Source organism: Podarcis raffonei, chromosome 5 (genome assembly GCF_027172205.1).
Source record: "Podarcis raffonei isolate rPodRaf1 chromosome 5, rPodRaf1.pri, whole genome shotgun sequence".
NCBI classification, from domain to species: Eukaryota; Metazoa; Chordata; class Lepidosauria; order Squamata; family Lacertidae; genus Podarcis; species Podarcis raffonei.
In genome coordinates this window covers 49,108,400-49,128,798 of record NC_070606.1, presented here as the reverse complement: position 1 = coordinate 49,128,798, position 20,399 = coordinate 49,108,400, and the positions used below count along the sequence as shown (strand labels likewise).

General features: G+C 43.7%; 1 protein-coding gene across 2 annotated transcripts in view; it reads left to right on the top strand.

Annotated features, from left to right (window-relative positions):
* Positions 1–376: 376 nt before the first annotated feature.
* GRK5 (G protein-coupled receptor kinase 5) overlaps positions 377–20,399 on the top strand; it is a 147,726-nt gene continuing 127,703 nt past the window's right edge. For both annotated transcript variants that reach the window (XM_053389052.1, XM_053389053.1), the window contains exon 1: positions 377–766. In XM_053389052.1, the coding sequence (XP_053245027.1) occupies positions 715–766 (52 nt within the window). In that variant the 5' untranslated portion in view covers positions 377–714. The remainder of the gene's footprint in view (positions 767–20,399) is intronic.

Here is a 20,399-nt window from a genome sequence, read left to right as displayed (position 1 = left end):
GAGCTGATCGACAACCTGCAGAAAGATCGTTACGGTCCACCCTCCCTGGCGCAGCATGCAGCCCAGTTTGCAAGTCCAGACCATTTCCGCTCGCTCTGCCGCTTCCCGTCTCCTTTCCCAACTGCACAAGGCAGCTGCAAAACGCACACAGATACACACGCGCCCGCCCTGCTCTCTCTCCGGCCAGTTGCGTGCGCGCGCGGGAAACGCACGGCCCGGGGAAGCGCCCCGAGACTACATCTCCCAGCATGCCCGGCTGGGCGAGCGTCGAGGTGCGAGCCAGCTGTGGAACACGGCGCCTGCGCTATGCTGCGGAACTGGCTGGGCCGTGCCACACCCCCGCGGAGGGAGGCAGCGAGCGCCTGTAACCTGACACCGTCAGAGGAGGGGAGGCAGGCGGGAGGGCGGGCTTTGCCTGTCGGCGCGGAGAATGGAGTAAGGGAGAGACGTAAGGAGGGAGGTGCGCGGACGGGACTCGAGGGCTGGACGGCGGAGAGCGAGCCAGCGAGCAGGCAGCGGCGCTTCGCCGAGGGAGGCAGCTCGACGGAGGGATCGAGAGGAGGAAGAGAAAGAATGCCCTAGGGACGGACGGCGGGACCGGGCTGCTTGCTTGCTTGCTGCTCCTTCCACGAGCAGAGCGGAGAGAGAGAGAGAGACCCGGGCGCGCCTCCTGCCATTGACATCCTCGCCGCAGCGCCCTGACGGAGCTTGTCAATGGAGCTGGAAAACATCGTGGCCAACACGGTCCTGCTCAAAGCCCGCGAAGGTAAGCGAGCATCCATCTCTCGCTCGCTCTCTTTTCCGCCTGCCGCATTTCGCCCTCCCTCGCCCTGCGCGGTGGGGGGAAAGGGGCAAAGGGGGGATGGCGAGGCTTAGGGGCGCACGGTGGCGGAGCCGCGCGCAGGCTGGCAGCGACGCGCACCTTTCGAAGGAATTCGCCTCGGCGGAGGTGGGCAGCTCGGCGGCATCGAGACGCCACGAAACTTCCCCTCCGGGCTCGCCCCTCCAGGCGTGCGGGTGTGATTTCGGCGTGCATTGTTTGGAAAAGGTCAGCTGCGAACGCATCCGCTCCCGGGGAGCGCAGAAGCGAGAACTTCAGGCTCCGGAGCCCGGAGGGGGCTCTGTGTGTCTGGATGAGGAGGGCTGACGTAAGGGGGGGTGGGAGTGTGCAGAAAGCCAAAGGGCTTTCTTGGGGTGTTCTCCACGGAGACGAAGAGGCGAGAAATGGATGCAAGTAGACTTCTGCGAGGGGCAAATTCGCTGGCATGGGAAAAGCGCCCCGCCCCAACTGATGCAAAAGAAGGCATGGCATTCAAAGGAAGGGATTGCGGGGTGCTTTGATTTTTCTTTGCAGAAGCTGCTGTTATAATACGTCTGTGCGTGTAATTTAAATTTGCAAAATACAAGGCGGGGGCTGGTTGCTTGTAGGGAAGGTATGATAGCCATCACTGCTCCAAATGGCTCCTGGGTTTATGACCATCGCCAGCTTCATCACTGGGAACACCCCCCCCCAATCTGTTTTACTGTCTCGCATCATCTGGGTAGGGGAAGTGGCTTTCTCTTCTTGAATGACAGCATGTTTTCTTTTTTCCTTTTATCCGTTTTGGCTCAGCCTAACCCCAACCTTTCAGAGAAGGATATCCTCTGAGAGAGGCAGTTACATCTGAAGGGCTTGCCTTTCGAAGACAGGCTTGCAATATCTGAAGCTCTCATTCACACCATTTGATGAATGAAGAGGGCCCCCCCCCCAAGTCAGAACCAGAGGCAGGTCCTGTGTGCTACCTTTTGACCATTCCCAGGCTGATGCACACCTCCTAATATACGGAGAAGGTGGAGGAGAGTGTTCTTTATCTGGGAGAGCAGCAGGGGAACAATTGCAGCTGCTCAAAGCGACCCAAGGCATTCATTTTCCACTTGTGCCACATCCCTGGTGCTCTTTAATCAGGTAGTGGGTGGGGTGCTTTAATCTCAGCCTTTTGTTTCCTTACCTCTGAGCCCACCAGCACGCTGTGATTATTTAAACGTCCCACCCTCAACGCTGGACGATCCATTCAAAAATGCATCTAATGGCCCCCTAACTAATTTTCAGACTGTGGTCTGGATTGCATAAGCGGTTGGGGAGGGCCTGTAGAGAGATGGTCCCTGTATTACCGCACAGGCTGCGTTAGGCGGTCTTTCAAATTTTATGAATGTGGCCGTCGTGTCTCGTCTAACTTCTCGTATTGAACCTCGTGAAACTCTTACAAGGATACCTTCCATAGTAGCCAGAGAACAATGTGCATTTGCGCAATTGATTACCCAGTAAATATAAACATTATGTAAGAATATAGGAGATAAATGCTGAGCTAAATATTGAGCTATGTCCCTAATTCTTTTCGGTAATGAAATGTGGACAGAATAACATGCCTGATCTGAGAGGAGAAACAGACATTGTTCATAACAGACACTTGGCAAAAATTCTTGCATATCACTAAGAGCTTTTCTAAAGGCACTGTTAGTATTAATGAAAGAGGCAGCACATACTCTCTCTCTCTCTCCCTCTCTCTCTCCCCAGCAAACGCTAAAGGGAGAAATGGTCCCAGAACATCTGTGATGAGCCATCTAGTGGCTGAACATTAGCATGCATTTAATGGTTAGGGGAAAACTTTCGAACCTTTTTGCAGGTTTAGGAAAAAGTACTTGTGATCAATTTGTTGTTGGTTCGACTGGCGAGATGAAGATGCAGTTGTTTTCTTTGCTTGAAGGTATTGGTTTGTCTGCAAGGGTAGGTTAAATGCTCACACAATCCTCACATGGATGCTTTATGAGGATTCTTCCCCACCCCCTCTAGAAAGAGCATGAAGCAGTGTTTGCACATTTTAAACTGCTACAGACTTGTGCCTCTGTTTATTAGAGGCTCAAGGAGGATTCACACATGACTGGTTTTGTTCTCTATGCAGCGACTTTCTAACCTGTAATCGCAACAAGCCAGACACTTGAACATTCTTCAGACGTATTACTGCTGTGTGACTGTTTATTTCCTGCTTTTCTTCTTCCAATGAGTTTTTGTGATGGATTTAGATTCTCCTGTTGCTCTTCCAACCGACTTCAGTTATTGCATGTATTTATGTATTTCACCGCCTTTAATATTGTGGAATATTTCTGCCACTCGTAATATTTTACTTTATAATTTTTAATGTGAAACGTAACAATGGTGCTCCGCTGTGAGTGCACGAAATGATATGTCTAAATACTGGGTTGTAATGGAGTACTTTAAATTGGTCTATTTGTCATTTCGCGTTCATACAGAATTGTCTGCTCAAGATGTTTCAATCCACATCAGTTGTTCAACGAACAGAACCCAATGTTGATGAAATGTTCAGCTTGGAATAGGTTCCTCTTGTGCAATCCAACACTTATCAGCTTCTCCTTTTTTTCTTTTTCTTTTTAAAAGGAAGCCTATTTCCATCTGTAATGGCTCTTCAGAGGTTACACTGGTTTTCCGCTACTTTTTTCAACAAATGGACACAATGTAGGGCAACACATGTTAATCTTAGCTATTTTTTTAAAAAATTATTGAATGTTCAGATCACATTTCAATAAAACATAACCATAAACCCAAAGACAACATGCATTAGTCATTTCAGAATAAGACATACTTCAGCTGCAACATAGGACAGGTGAAGAAACATATAATAATGTCTGTCAGCCTAAATAGACCTCAAGTATAGACATAGTTGAGGCAAGGGGAGAGATTAGAAGAAATGAGTGTCCATATAGCTATTGGATGTTTACCTTCCAACTGAACATGGGAGGTGCTTTAATGCTGATCCTCCCTGAATCCTGCCTTAATATTCCAAAAATCCAAGCCAATATTTTCCTTTCCAAATTAGTTTTGCCTGTAATTCTGCAGATAATCTGTGACTGGTCACTCCTTTGCAACTGTTCTTTGTGACTAGTGCAGAAATGTACCCCTTGAGCCAGCAGTTTTAAAATCTGTTCAGAGAGCTGTACTGTCACCAGAAAGCAAAGCAATACACAAATCATCTTTGGCGACAGGAGCAGTGCTGCGTTCCCCACTGTTCTTTTGATCCTGTGACCAAACATTCAGCCACAACTTGCAAGCCACAATTTTTTTAAAATAAAAAGCAACATGGCCGGCAAAATACACCGTCACAAAAATAACAAGCAAGAGTTGTAGATCGGTGATTGATAGCATGCTTTCCATGCAAAAAGTATCACCTGATATCTCGGGGGGGGGGGATATATTGAACCCCTGGAAATCTGTTACCATTCAGTATACAGTACTGAATTAGACGGAGCAATGATGTGACTCAGTTTTCTTGTGTTCCAGGTGTGGCCTTTTGCAGAATATTAATAATTAATTTGCTTTTGCAAAAATATATGTTGCAAATCATTTAGTTTCGGAAAGTCTCTTACCTTAACCATGGTTATTTTTCAGCATCCGGACCTTCAGCCATCTACGTTTTAGAGGAAACACTTCTACTGCAAACTTCAGCTGTTTGATCTTTTTGGTATATGCACACTCCCCCTGTGCTACAGAACAAGGTTTAAAATAGTCATTCCGCTTGTCCAGTGGTGGGATACACTTAAGCAGTTCTGGAGAAGCTTAATCACAAAGGTCAAATACGTAGGTCAAGAATAATTCAAGTTATGTCATGACATTTTGGAAACCTTTACATTCTAAGAGACTTTCATCCAGACACTTCAGATAACAGCTTGGTGTGGAGGCCTTGATGTTTCAGAAATGAGAGATAGAGGCTAAAAGCAATGTCAGTACAGCAACCAGGAAGTGGACCAGTAGATTAATGTAGTAATAGAGTAAAACCTGCCACCATTTCAGCCATGGCTTCTGCTTCCGAGGTGAAGTATTATATTGTTCAACTGAAGGAAAATGCTTCGTATATTTGTCCATTAAAGTTAGCCGGCCTGCCTAGTTTGATGATGTGGCATGCACAAGATTTTTTGGGGGGGTATTTTATTGACATTGCATATAATTTTTATATATTATGCCATAAACTGGTCTGTGACTACTATGGAATAAAGGGAGGTTTAAAAATTTGGTTAATAAATAAATGTGATGTTTATTATTATACCACAATCAACAGGGATAATTCATACCATACAAAATATTGTTCAAGCATTGCTATAACTAACAAATTCCAAGTTTCTCTGCTACACTGCCAAAACCATATGTGAGTATATATTTTTCTTTTTGAGAATAAAGAACTGGTGTTCTCTATTTTTTTTGGGGGGGGGAAGCAACATTTTTCTGTTTTGCATCTCTTGATTTTAAACGATTCTGTGTGATCTGATGTGCACACAAAAGGAGTTTCGGAAATCCTCGCGCAAGCATTCCGGAGCGAAGTGTTATAAACAGCTCATAGGATCGGTCCTGGGAAGTTTACCCAGGCAAGGTGTTCAGCTGTAACCTTTTAATGTGTTTGCTGGTGGCTTAGCCTCAAAAAGTTATTGCAGGAATGACTCTGCCCACAGTTTAAGAAGGACTTGGAGCCAGTTCACAGCATACCTTTTTGTGTAGGAGCATCACCAGAAAGTGACGTTTTGAAGGCATCTCCCAAAATACAAATCTCAGCGTATTGCACACCAAAAATGCTTTGTTGTTTTTCTTGCCGCTTAATCACTGGTGTGCATGAAGGGGAAATGATGCAGCTCAGTGGTAAAGCAGAGGCCAAAGATCCAAATTTCAATCCATGGCATCTTTAGCTAGGGCTAGGAAAGATCTCATGCTGACTGGCAGAGCCTCTCCCACATTTCAATCTCCAACCTGGTGCTGTCCCGCTGTATTGGACTATAGCTCCTGTGCTAGCTGGGGCTGATGGGAGTTGTAGTATCAAATGTCTGGTTGGGAAGATGTATTAACATTTAAGTTAGGTAACAGACAAGACTTAATTGTTTCTATTGATGGGAAGTCTGTCCCCAACCCCCACCGCAACTTTGCATCCTTTCAAAACACAATGTATTTAAAATTACACTTCTTCATGCCTTCTAGGTACCTGGTTTACCTAAATAGCATTATTTCAGTTGCAAATAAATTCTTAATACTTCAACTAGACAGGGTCATCAAGCCAATGCTTTTTGTTTTGGAAATAGCAAAGTGACCTGTTTTGTTCCAAGACATTATTTGCTATTTATGAACTGAAATTAACAACTCTAGAATTGAAATAAACAGGCTCTAGAATACCACAGACCCTGTTCAGCAAAGGTGAATACCGCTGAAATTGATTCCTTATTTGGCATCAATGGTGTGCTTAATCTTGATGTGATGGAACAATAATTTGCATGCTGCTATCGTTTTGAATGTAGCACCAGTAGATTGTTACAGTGATATGGAGCATGAGGTGTCTCATTCTGCAGAGAAGTTTACATTCTTGTTTTAACTAATGAAAATCCATGCAACATATGGAAAATGAAATTGGAAGAAAACTTTTCAATGTGGAAAATTTTTGGTATCATGCAATAGATCCCCCCTTCTTTTTTCTGATCCTCAAATATCCATATCTTTGATGTGTGCCTTGGGCCATCAAAAGAACTGAAAATCAAAGAACTGAAATCCCATAAAACATTTTAATTAAAATGATGTTCACTTGTTAAATAAAAACAACCATGTAGTAAATATAAATGGAAGAGCCTGAAGAAAGTCTAGGAGTACAGTTCCTACCTTGTGCCTTTGCTGTGCCGTCATACATCTTAAACTAGAAAACGGGTTATAGGAAAGGAAATCATTGGTTTCTGGGCAATTGACTCTCTGTGCAATGAATCTCCAGGTTTTGTGACACTAGCTCAGCTTTCCCCAACCTGATAATCCTCCAGATTGCTGATGGCAGTTGTACTCCAACATATTTGAAGGACACCAGGTTGGGGACAGCTGCACCAGCAGATTTATTTCCAAGCTGAAATTAGCCGGGCTACACCAGGCTTTAAGGGATGCGGTGGCGCTGTGGGTTAAACCACTGAGCCTAGGGCTTGCCGATCAGAAGGTTGGCGGTTCGAATCCCTGCAACAGGGTGAGCTCCCGTTGCTCGGTCCCTGCTCCTGCCAACCTAGCAGTTCGAAAGCATGTCATGTGCAAGTAGATAAATAGGTACCGCTCCGGCGGGAAGGTAAAGGGCATTTCCGTGCGCTGAACTGGTTCACCAGAAGCGGCTTAGTCATGCTGGCCACATGACCTGGAAGCTGTACGCCGGCTCCCTTGGCCAATAAAGCGAGATGAGCGCCACAACCCCAGAGTTGGTCACGACTGGACCTAATGGTCAGGGGTCCCTTTACCTTTACCTTACACCAAGCTTTGCCTTTTGATGAGTCTGTTTCATCTCTTAAATCCCTTCTCTGTAACAGGAGTGTGTCTTCCCACCTTAAAGTCTGCATGTCCTATACTGAGGGTTACAGCAAATGCTTTGCAGATGGTCCAAAGTTCAACCCCCACTATCTCTAGTTAAACTTGGATGTCATATACTGCTGCTGGGAGGGATCTGCCTGAGACTTTGAAAGGTTGCTGCTGGTCAGATGATACTAGATGGGCCGCTGATCCAACTCTGGGAAAGGCAACTCCTCCTGCTCGTCTTATTTCCCAAGGAGCAAGATGGCAGCCTTCATTCCACCACTACAATGGATGCTTCTCCTTCCATTACAAGTGGGTTGGATATCATACGTCGAATTGGTATTTGCAGGGCTATTTCTCCAATGGCTAATTTGACAAGGGACAAACTGTTAGTCCAGTCTATGCCAACCCGAACCCCTCCTGATGTTTTGAACTACAACTCCTGTTATCCCTAGCATTGACCAGGCTGGCTGGGGCTGATGGGAGTTGGAGTCCAACCACATCTGACAGGCACCAGGTTGGTGAAAGCTGTGTTAACCTGATAATGTGCATGTATTCCATTCCAGCAGTCAACTTTTCTTGCAAGAGCCCCTGGGCGTGAGTTGGTTTTGAAGATGGCGGTTTTGATCTTGATAAATCTGTCTTGTGTGGCTGCAGTGAGTGCGTAAGTGTCTTGAGTTCATGTGCAGGTAGTTACAGAGGCTGGGATGTTCATTTTACACAGCAGGTTCTGAAAGAGGAAAGGGCTCCCTTTGTCGGTGTGAGTGGCGCCTTTCACAACTTGCAGATTGCCCTTTCTTCAGTGTAGCATTGTGACCAGCCATCGGAACAGCTCTGCATTATTCCATGGCATTGGAATATGCATGGGCCACGCCTTCCTGACGTAATGCAAGATGGTGCAATATTTAGTAGATGCCAAAAGATCAGTTCTAGTCGAATGGCATTAAATGTTATCTAATAAAATAGAGTGCAACAGACATGCTCACTGCGTCGATGTGTCTTCCTTTTGTGCTGGAAGCTGATGTGTGTCTGTCTGTGTGCCAGATACTCTCCCTCTTCACAAGCAAGCTTACACATACTGTGCTAAGAACAGAAATTGCTCCCACAAATTGGTGTTTGGAAAAAATGTATATATTCATGTGTATGCAGCTGCTGTGACTGCATAAACACAGTATGTTTAAAGCACTCCCCTGATGACTCCTGGGAATTGTGGTTTAAAGATGCTGAGAACTGTATCTCTGTGAAGGGGAAACTACAGTTCCCATTATTCTTTTTTATTGAGGAAGGTGCTTTAAATGTATGATGTGTTGTGCAGTGTTATCCCCATTAATACCACAGTAGGTAGATCCAAAACCTCTTCCCTGGGGAAGTGGCAGTGAGAACAAAGGGGATAAGAATGAAATTTGGGTCTGGATGAATCGATATCTGCCCATATCTGTCTAGCATCTAGTTTTCCAGTGTAAAGGTGTCCCCAATGTGCCCACTTTCCCTCTTTTCAAAACTTCACCCTTTGAAGAAGCTGTTTTAAATCTGCAAGTAGTGAAATGAAGTAATAACGTCCATATTCTGTTGCAGCAAAAAAAACCACAACGGTGTCCTGTGGCATTTTAAAGACTTGCAAATTTATCATGGCATCATCTCATCATGAAGTGGGCTGTAGTCCATGAAAGCTTATTCCATCATAAATCTGTTAGCCTTTAAGCTGCCACAAGAGCTGAAACAAATATAATAATAAAAATCGGGCCCTTTTCCCGTCAGAGATAATGACTGACTTTGAGGCTCAGCTGACATGAGATGCATATACATGCAGAGTCCCACCCCCAAATCCTGAGCCTCTTTGTCATCTAGCACTACAAATTGCTTGCCAGATGTGATGTTTACCCCACCCTGGCCCAACATCTTGTGTGAGGACAGGTTACTGTAAATTGTGTGAGCCTCCTGCAAGTACTTCACAGTGGAGTACTGTTGGCATACATTTGCAGGCTTGGGCACAAAGCCTGCTGTTCTGCAAAGCCATTTGTGTGCATGCGAGGGACAATCACGCACCAAGCCAAAATAAAATAAAATAGGATATTCCTCTTGCAGTTGCTTGCAAGGCTGAAGAGGTAAAGCCAATTTTAATCCTAAAGCACCTTGCCCATTCAAGCCATGCAGCAGAATCGCCAGGTGCCTGCAGAACCATGCTGTTTGCTGCACTTTATAGGACTGTGGCCTTGATGCTTCACAGCTGGCAAAACACCTGGAATTCCATCAAAAAATGGAAGGATTTGCCTATAGTAGAGAAATATTTTCTGGTTATAATTGCTTCCTCAAACAGGGATTTACAACATCCCTTGGAGATTAGATAGTGTTAGGACAAATTCCAAAGAAGATAGCTTAAACGCTTTACCGTATCACAGGTTTCATTGTGTTTCAAACAGTAGTATGCTTACTATTCTGCTCATACAGAAGCAGGATTGAGTGACAACTCCCTTCTTCGCCAGCAGGGGCAGCTTAAAGCTGTAGTGTTACTGAATTTACACAGTGGAGATGCAACGAATAAGCTTATATATAGGGAAATAGGAACGTTTGGGCCTTTATAGCATGCTGTCACTCCATTTTTTAAGCCGATGGAATGATACATAATGGGAAGCCTGGAACTGTGCAACGGAGGGAGAAGCTATCAAAATTGCATTCTTCTGCCCTGTAGTGAAAATGGGTCCAGTCTTTACTTCATTTATTGAATGGATCCCAACGTTTTGCTTACAGAGTGGCAGCTGTACTGTCTGAGAGTGGTTGCAGCAGAAACCTCCAAGCTCTTCAGCAGCTTCCCCTCATTTCATTGTGGTATCATGGGCCACTGGTTGTCCGTTGCACCGTGGCAGAAAAATCTCTCTGGCTAGAGCGTCTTCTGTAACAAGCACAAATCAATTGGCGCTCCAGCTTGTTAGGAACTGGCTGCATCCCAATGATTGTCATTTACCCGAGTTACAGGAGTTACGCTTGTTGCGGGGTTTGAGCTTGGAACTCTCTTTGGCACCACCCATCCTTAACTTCATCACAGTTCAGTTCAGCACAAAAACAGGGTCATTTTTCATTCAGCATGGCGGCGGCTGCAAGCTCCTACCCTGGGATAATCATCTAGGAATTTCATGGGCTTAGCACTTCTTTCCGAGAAGGCTAAACAGGAACAGGGTTTGATTCGCAAATGTGTGTCTCCTTAATGGATGGGGTGGTAACCCTTGCTGGATTTTGCTTTATCTGTTTTGCTCACAAACAGAAAACAAGCAATTATCCAATGAGCCTCACAGCTGCACAGCACCCTCCCCCCCTTCACGTATAAGAGTCTAGTGGTGCATACACAACTGGAACTAATCAAATTCAAATTCTTCTCATTACGGAACAGTCTTACGGAATGTAGTAAGAATGAGAGCAGTCTGGGCCAACAGATATTCAAGTCTTATGGAATTTCTCGCAGCTTAAGTTTCCCTGCAGGAAAACACTGGAACCACAATCCCGGCACAGTGATGTGACTCAGGCTGAATCTAGACAATCCATTGTCCTGACTCTTGCAAAAGTGGGAGGCAACGTGTCTCTTTTACATAATGTGACCCTGTGGGTCATTCTGGTCTTGTGCAGAAGCTGAACTGGTGTCACGCGAGGTTACCTTCTAGGTCAGGCCTGAAGGACCTGTAGCCCTTCCAGATGTTGTTGGAATCCAGCTCACACCAGCCCTATTCAATGATGGGTGCTGTCGGCCAACAGCATCTGGAAGGCCACAGGTTCCCCCCACAGAAAATCTACCTCTGCACGTGGGCAACTAACCCACAGCACAATACAGACAACACAGGGCAGCTGAGCGGGACTGGCTCCATGTTTGAGGTACCCTGGCCGGTATGTCCTCTAGTGGGGATGAGGGGCCTTCCGCTGTTAGTTGCCCTGGCAGACTGATCTAACTGTGGTAGAAATGCTCCAAGCAACTCTTGGCAGCTGACCCTAGGCTGTTAATTTCCCACAATGCCTTGGGGGCGATGCTCTCTTGCCCACCTGCTCCTTGTTAGGAGGGAGCTGCTGAGGGGTTCAGTACAGTAAGCCCACAACTTAACATCTCATATAGTCAAAACACATTGGGTTCAACGGTAGGTGGGATTGCCAAAGTCCTTTCCCCAGAACCCTTTCCGCTCCTTATTTTTATTTTTTGCCACAAGTTAAAGAGTTGCAGGCTTACTATACTGTATCTTTTCGTTCTCCCACCCACCTAGCACTCATTAAGGCTGCTGCTGTCAGTGCTACATTGTAGTGATATTACAGTTTCTGTTGCAATTCTTTATCGTTATTGTAGGCTATTTATTTTCCGTAAACTATTTTGTCTAAAAAATTGTGTGTGTGTGCTGAATGCAGTATATAAACAGACTCTTCTGGTACGCTACAGTAGGCTAGGTGGTAGAATCATTGGCGCTCAAGAGGCTGGGAACCTGTGACTCTCCAGGCAATGGTGGACTCCCACCTTCCTTTATCGTTAGCTCCGCTGGATGGGACTGATGGGAGTTGAAGTCCTACGTCTGATGGAGGACCACAGACTCCCAGTCCTTGACTGTACCATTTCATCCTACAGGTCCAAGGACACAGCTTTTGAATGCTTTGCCCATTTATTTTTTTATTAAAAACTTATTTAATACAAAAAGCCATCACAGCAGCCAAAGGGTTGGAGTAAAACACAAACAACACACCACATTCTTGTTTTCTGTTTCAAGAGTTTAGTTGTGGCGTAAGTGGTTCAAGTGTTGGACTCTGCTCTGGGAGACTAGGGTTCATATCCCCACTTGGCCCAAAGCTCACTGGCTGGCCTTGGACCAGTCACTGCCTCTTGGCCTAACCTACCTCACAGGGTTGTTGGGAGGAAGAACCATCTACACTACCTTGAGCTCCTTGAAGAAAAAAGGTGGAATATAAATGAAATAAATTAACAAAACCACAAAAGATGAGGCCTCCAGACTGAGTTGCAGAGTGTTTTATCCAAACAAGAAGATATTAATATGATTTCTGTGGGGGTGCACTAGGTTTTTTTTATTTTTACAGCACAAACTTTAGCTTTTTCTTTTAGTCGTGTATATATATATATATATAGAGAGAGAGAGAGAGATAATGACCACACTTCCTCTAGCTTCTTGTGATCTTGGCTTTCAGCACAATGACCGCTCCCCACATTAAATGGGGGGCACCCTTTGCGTGGTCGGGCACAGCCCCTGGACCCTATGTGGCACCATTAGCACAGGCTTGGCTTCGCCTTCCCTGGTGGGGTGCCTGGAGGTCTCCGCCTACCTCAGCCAGTTGCCCAATCCCACCTGGGGAGGTGTTAGCAAGGTGATCAGGCCAGGTAGGGGGAGGGACCACCCTGCCCACACAATAGGGGGAGGATCTTACCTGGGAATCATCCTGGACTGAGCCACCATTGACTGAGCCAAGGTCTACCCACATCTGAAACATAATAAAGTTGTGGCCAATTTTTAATCCCATAACATGTTGTCTTGAGTCGTTATTCCACATGGTGGCCACCCAGGGTTTGGGGGACTCCACCTGTCCACGCAATGCTTTCACACACTCCTTCATGTGCTCAGGCCACCTTTATCACTCAACATGCCAAATGAACTGTCTATATATTTGCATAATCTTATGAGAGCAGGGTCACTTGAAATAGACTGTTGAGCAAAGCAAAGCCCAGCTTTCGGCTGCATACACACTATTTCTTTAAAGCACATTCAAGGCAGGCACACCCCAAAGAATCCTGGGATTTGTAGTTTACTGGCTGAAGAGCTACAATTCACATCAAACTGTAAAGAAACTACACATCCCAGTATTCTTTGAGTGGGGCACTTTAAAGGTGTTATATGTGTATGCTGGTTTTTATTTTATTTTTAAAAAGCCGTTCTGTTGTTTTGGTCCTTTATTTCTGCTAGATTCGTTGTTTCTAACCAGTTCGAAGTGAGAGAATTCATTATACCGTTTGATGAACCACTGACCTCTCTGTTCCTCACTAGAGTAGATCTAGTCAACAGCCACAATCTTGGGGACTTGATAGAAATGATTTGTGCTCGTGCTGGAAGCTTTGCTGTCCCTCTGTGCTAGAGCACATTTGAGTGGAAGGTTAGCCCTAGGCTGTCTTGCCCTTGCAAGTATTTTCAGCTGAATCAAATTGCACCTATTCTTCTTTACCTGCCGTGCAAGGAAGATTCCAAGAGATGGTAGCTGCCCTCTCAAAATATTTCCTGCCACTCCATTCATCCCCCTAGCTTTCAGTCACAGTATCTTTGTATTTAATGTGTATAGCATGCATATTAGCCAAATCCTTAGTTCTGACCATCCTTTGCTTCCCTAAACTAGTTTTCCTGGATTTGCTATTATGATAGAAACATTTTAGTGGTTGATGAGGATAGGGCAATGGTGGCGCTCCAGACGTTATTGGACTTCAACTCCCATCAGCTCTAGTCGGCAAAGCTAGTTGTCAGGCATGATGGGAGCTGGAGTCCAACAACATGGAGGTAAACTGACTCTGTAGAGGCAAGAGCTCTGATTTGGAGTTGCCAACTCTTGAAATCAAATTTCTGTTGGTTTCCTCTTCTAAATGCTTATTAGACCTTTTCTTAAGAGCATTTTGTTTTCTGTGGTATTTTTGAGGAGAGGTTGAAGTGATGCAGCTTCAGAATGCAAGGGGCAACTACTTAATGCTCTCCAGCACAAATAAAAAAAACATATTTGACACATTGTGGTTACTGAGGCCAACATCCCTTTTTCTTGGCTTTAATGAGAAAAATACTTATTTACTTCACACAGTTTGCCCACTTTTTGTGGCAGGCAGGGGAAAGTGCTGCTACATAAATGGAATAATTTTGGGAAGCCCTGGTTTAAGCTGATGCAAGTTACAGTTGATGACCAAAAGGATGCGAGCAATTACCATATTCTGAAATGGGGAGATACACTTTTGGCAGTGTTTTGTCTCATCCTGTGACTATAGTAGTAGATACTTCAGCGTTTATGATAGCTGAAGCTCTTTGATTTTTGACTTGGCAGAACTTTGAGCCAAGGCTTGGGGTTTTGGAGAAAGTGTCATTGCTTAGGTGGAATTCTCCTCACCATGACTTACACCTCTGGATTCCAGGATGGGAACATGAGTGAAGGTCATAAGATAAAGATTTTGCTTGGGGTAGGACATGACTTCTTACTCATGTGTTGGACATTGCCTGGTATTATGCAAGAAACCACAAAAGCAATTCACAGGCTGTAGCTCATTTGGCTGAAGAAGGGAAAGAATAGTGAGAAGAAGCACCAGAGACCAAGTATCATGTGAATTGTGATAATAGCTTTTTGTTCCACCCTTGTGCGACACGGAGACAGGATTGGTAGGCAACGTCACCCCTAGTTAGCTGAAATTCTGTTGCTAAAGGCATTGAGAATCCTTCTGATTTCAGTGTCCCTCGGCTAGTGGGGTTTGTGTTCAGCACCATCAAAATTTGAAACCAAATGCAAGCCCTGCTGGGATGGATTCAATGATCAGCAGATCAGTGGCAGCTTGTGCTGGAATCCTTGGAAAGAACATTTGACTTTGGTTTGATCCAGCAATGCATTTTTCAAATAGGACTGCATGCTAGGAATCACTTCATCACTAAGGCAGACTTTCCCAATCTGGTGTCTTCTGCATTTTGGCCTACAACTCCCAAGAGCCGAAGCCAACATGGCTGCACTACTCTGAATTAGGATTTTAAAAGTGCTGCAACATTTAGGACTGGGTTTCTTTGCAGTCCATATATTATCATAATATTCCAGGTCTTGAGACTTTGAGGTGGGGCCCTTCTTTTTTTCTGACCTACGCCAGAAGCACATTTGGCAGGAAGTTAGAAAAGAGCCTTCTCAGTAGCTACTCTGGATCTCCTTCACAATGGAGGTCTGTCTTCTCTGATGACCTCTTCTCAGCAGGTGAAAATGATTTTATTTAGACAGGCCTTTGTCCGCAGAAGCTGAGTTGTTATAGCTACTATAAATGTGCTGCAGTTGGTTCTACCAACCTCGATGGTCTGAGGAACTTTGTGCTTGGTGCCAGACAGGGGGCAACCAGAGACCCCCAAAACACGCAAAAAACCATTTGCTATGGTATGAACTTTGGCTACACTTAATCAGATGCATCAGCTGACAACTGTATCTTTGTTTCAGAATGCTCCCACAGAATAAACAATAAAGTTTCAGAAATACCTTGTAAAATTTGATTTGATCTGCAAACAGTATGAACGATTAATAATGATATTTCTACATATAGCCCCACTGCTGTTGTTGATCTTTAGGCTGCTAGTTGCAGAATGTGAGACAAAAGGTTAGTGTCTTGGAACCGTTCTGTCCTTACTTGGTAAAATCAGCTTGAAGTTAAGATTTAACAGTGAAACAATGAAGAAAAGGCTCACAGCTCTGATGTCTCTATCCCTAGCTGCAAGGCACAAGTACTTACAAAGCAGTTCCCCACAAGTAATCCAGATGGCGGTCTGGAAGCTCAGCAGAGCAGGGTGCTTACAAATGATCCGAAAAATTACACATAATAAAATTTTATGATTTACCTTTTGATTATGAAGAGATGTCGCTGGTTTAGAGGATTGTTATCCCACACCACAAAAGAATTCCTCCACAATTCTGGTCAACCAGAAACAAGTAACACAGATATCTCAGTCAACTCACTATAACTTACCTGGAGCCCAAATTTTGCCCCCAATGCACTTATTTTTCTTTTCTTTTCTTGCTCCTTCCCTTCCTCTGCACTTAATATGGGCCCAGTAGAATCACCATTAACTGCGAGGTTTGTGTTTGGAATGAGATGGCTTCTGCCCCATTTCCTGATCTCCTTGTTGAAGGCTTGTCTTGGCATACTATTGGGTAGGGAGGTCTGCTCTTAAGTTAACTGCGGGCCCAACCTATGGCCAAAATGAAGGGGGGGGGGAACGTGTTTCATTTGTTGCTTTAAAAAAAAACCACAAAAACTTTGGTAGGTCTTGTTCAGTTAGTATTTTTCATTTATCTGCAAAAGGGCGCCTTGCCAGAAATAACGGATGACATATTTGCCAAGACAAAATGTATGCCAAGAGCCTGCTACAGTTGTTAAAACAAAAACTTGTGAATCATATGTGTAAAAGCACAGCCACGGCAGTTAAAGAAGTAAGGAACCGTTTCCATTCGCAAAGGTACTGCATTAACTATTTTAACGGTGCATTTAGAATGATCAGGAGTGGAAATAGTAAAGAGAGAGAGAAAGAAAGGGGGAGAAAGATTACACGTGAGCCAAAGTTAACTCTACCTAACGCTTCTGGCCTGGCCACCAGACATGGAAGGCTAGCATCCTAGCAAAATGTTGTTTTATTACATATTTCTCTCAAATATAAAGGCTTTTATATGAGAAACATTCAGGCTCTTGTCCTTGGCCGCTGCATAGTAATAACATTGCATGGTGCCAGTAACTGCTGCTTATGAAAGTCTGGCCTAACATTCTTTTGTGAAGAAGGAAAATGAGCCATTTTAGAGCTAATACAATGAAGCAGCGGGCCAAAGAATAGCCTCTCTGTGAGGCTGGGGGTGGGGTGGGGAGGCTCCTGTGCCCAACTTTGCAGAGCACAGTCCTCTGTTGGAAGGACTGTCCTGCCCAAGTCAAGTTTAAAGATAAAGAACCATAAGGAGAGAAAGCCAGGGACCCTTGAAATTGACAGGAGACTAAAGAAGCACACAGGTCACCTGGTCACAGTAGTGAGATTCAGAAATTATTTTTGAATTTGCGTATAAATCAGCATGTGTACATTTTATACACCTTTTGTCCTCTTTCTTCTCTTGGTGATGAATAATTGGCTGCCTTACCATGGTTGAAGTGCTGACAACCATTGTGTGGTTTAACTTGGTCCTGTTCTTAAAACCTATTTAGTATTGGACATAACTTGACACCATGGCTGTTGTACTGTATAACAGCCTCCCTATCTTCTGGAAGATCAAGTTTATCCACTAACAAATGCAAAGTAGCTTGCTTTTTTGCTTTTTAAATTTTTTTTCTTTGTGTTGGATACAGATGTATCCAGCTTGAGGTACATTTCATTTTTGCAAAGCTCCAAGAACAATATACTGATGTTTGGGAGCCCTAATAAATATTCTAAATTACTGGGACCCCAAATGAACTTTTACGTTGCTATCTTTATCATAATTGCTCTTTTACTCATCATAAAATCATAGAATCATAGAGTTGTAAGGGACCCCAAAGGTCACCTTGCCCAATTCCCTGCAATGCAGGAATCTTTTGCCCAACATGGGGCTCAAATCCACAACTTTGAGATTAAGAGTCTCAGGACTGCAATACCTCAAGGACCGCCTCTTTCCCTAGGAACCTACCTGGACCCTGAGATCATCTTCTGAGGCCCTCCTTCGTGTGCCGCCTCCTCGAGAGGTTTGGAGGGTGGCAACACGAGAACAGGCCTTCTGCAATGGCTCCGTCTGTGGAATGCTCTCCCCAGGGAAGTTTGCCTGGCACCTTCATTATATATCTTTAGGCGCCAGGCAAAATAAATGTTCCTTTTTAACCAGGACTTTGGTTGATCTGATTTACATCTTATGCCCTTTTAAAATGTGGTGGGTTTTTTTGGGGGGGGGCTATTGGGTTGTTGTTTTTATTTGTATTAGGTATTTTATGGTTTTATATCTTGATTTTATCCTGTGAACTGCTCTGAGACCCCCAGGTGTAGGGCAGTATATAAATTAAAATAATAATAATAATAATATAATAATAATAATAATGATGATGATGATGATGATGTCTCAGCTTACCCATCTCAAAATGATTTACCATATGAATGTATTGCATGTATATGTGTTAGTGTGTGTTTAAGCACCAAATTAAAGACCCACAGACAGTGGGCAAATATATCTCCATGTAATTGATGATGTGGACACGTCACTGCTACAAGAACGGTTTTGTTGTGCAAGGACAGCAAATCCATAGTATCTTCGGGGCTGTAATCTTACACACATTTACCTGGCAGCAAGCCCTGTTGAACTTATTGGTGTTGTTTCCAAGTAGACATGCAAAGGAATGAACTGGAAAGGCCTGTTAATTCAAGGCAGATCACTTATACATATAACCATTTGCTTATGTTATCCTTCGCCAACCTCATGCTAGCTGGGAGGTGGTAGCCCAAAACACATGGGGGAGGACCAGGTTGGTGAAACCTGACTTACGTTGGTGTAAGCAGCACAACACTGGAGGATGAAACTCGTGGAAGGTTGCTGCTGTGCTTGTCTGAACTGGGAGTGCTCAAATAGAAATCTCTAGGTTGTATCCGACATAGCACTAAGGTCAACGTTCTGTCAGCGCAAGGGAATGTTTTCCCCTTCTACTATCTCCACATGCTCCCTAAATTTGTTAGAGGGTTTCCCTCTGTAGCAGATTTGAGGACATGAGGTGGGAAGAAAGCAGGAGAATCCCTTTGCGCTAGCATTAATCCTTGTGGTCGTGCAAAAATTGGGTTGAATCCTGCCCTCTGAGTTTTCTCTTTGCATTTTATGCTGCTCACATGAGTAGACCTTCTCAGATAAGTCCTGAAATGTTTGAGAGATGGTTAGTTTCGAGCCTTAAGGATTAGAAAGGGTTGGATTTCTAAGCTACAACGCTAGTGTAGATAGGACAAAAATACCCAGCTGTCTTAAATTTACTAAGTAACTCCGGCAGAATCCGAGACCAGGGAGAAGAGTCAGCGGAAGAAGATTGGAAGAAATTTAAGGACTATCTACAGAAACACTGTAAAATTAATGAATGTTAGAATGATGTCGGATAGAAATTAAGTGGTTTCTGGCTGTAATGTTTTAAGAGAATATGGAAAAAAAGGTTTAGAAGCAGGTTAAAATTTATCAATAAGGATTTGCTGAATTAACAATTTGAATTGGAATACAAAAAAGGGAGATACGAGGAGGTCTGGGAAACAAGTTAATGGAAAATAAGTAATGGAAATTTTGTGTGTTTTTAATTATTCTTATTTTTTGTATTTTTGTTATTTTTTCTTTTTTTTTATTTTTTTTCTTATTGTATTAATATTGAAAACTTTAATAAATATCTTATAAAAAAATAAATTTACTAAGTAACTATATCTAGAACACGACTGCTCAAGCTTTGGGTTTATTTAACTTGGGATACACAGATTGCCTTTTAAATTTTCCAATTAAACTTGGTATTTGTGGGCTATTTGGGTAACCACACCTTCATCCCTTATACCACAGTTATTATTAATGCTTTCTGGGGTTATACCAACCAACAGGAAATTTTGTTTTTTATAATGCTATTACTTTCTGTGTACAATCCTTGTAATAAGAGATTTCTGACTCTCACAAGTATAAAACAGACTGCCTCTGACTACAACCTTTGCATTCAGACATCTCTGAATCCTGGCAAATTTCACCTATCAAAAATTGCTTTTAGGTGCTTTGAAATACAAGAGTTTGGGTGAATTGTGGGTTTGTTTTTGGTATTGCAAGATTTGCTAAATTCTACACATTGTTTTCTAAACAGTTTGGAATTGTTTTCAGTCTCAGAAGCATGGCAGGTTTTCAAGCATTTCAGTCCTCATTTAACCCTTACTTCTGTAGCAGACGCATAGCAGTTCTCAATAAACAGGCCAGAGTCCTCAAACCATCTTCAGTGGGAATGCTGCAAAATGTATGTCAATTGAGGAGCAGGCTGATTTTTAAAGTGCACGGTTGATAGGTGTGTTTGCTTTCATGCATTTATGACTCAATACTATGCACTTGAATTTAGAAGTAAGTCCCACTGACTTCAGTGGGAGCCACACCTGGTGCATCTGCAGAGGATAGCAACGCAAACTTTTCCATCCTACTTGTTTTGATAAAACGTCTCTTCTTGGATTTGCATTCCATCTTTGACATTTAAGAAGCTGAAAAATGTGAGTTAATGGTAAAAGCAAGAATTAATACTCAAGCAGTGCATTTATAAAATGAGAGTGGTAGACCTCCATAGAGACACATTCCAGGCATAGCTTTGATTTTGCATTTGAAGTGG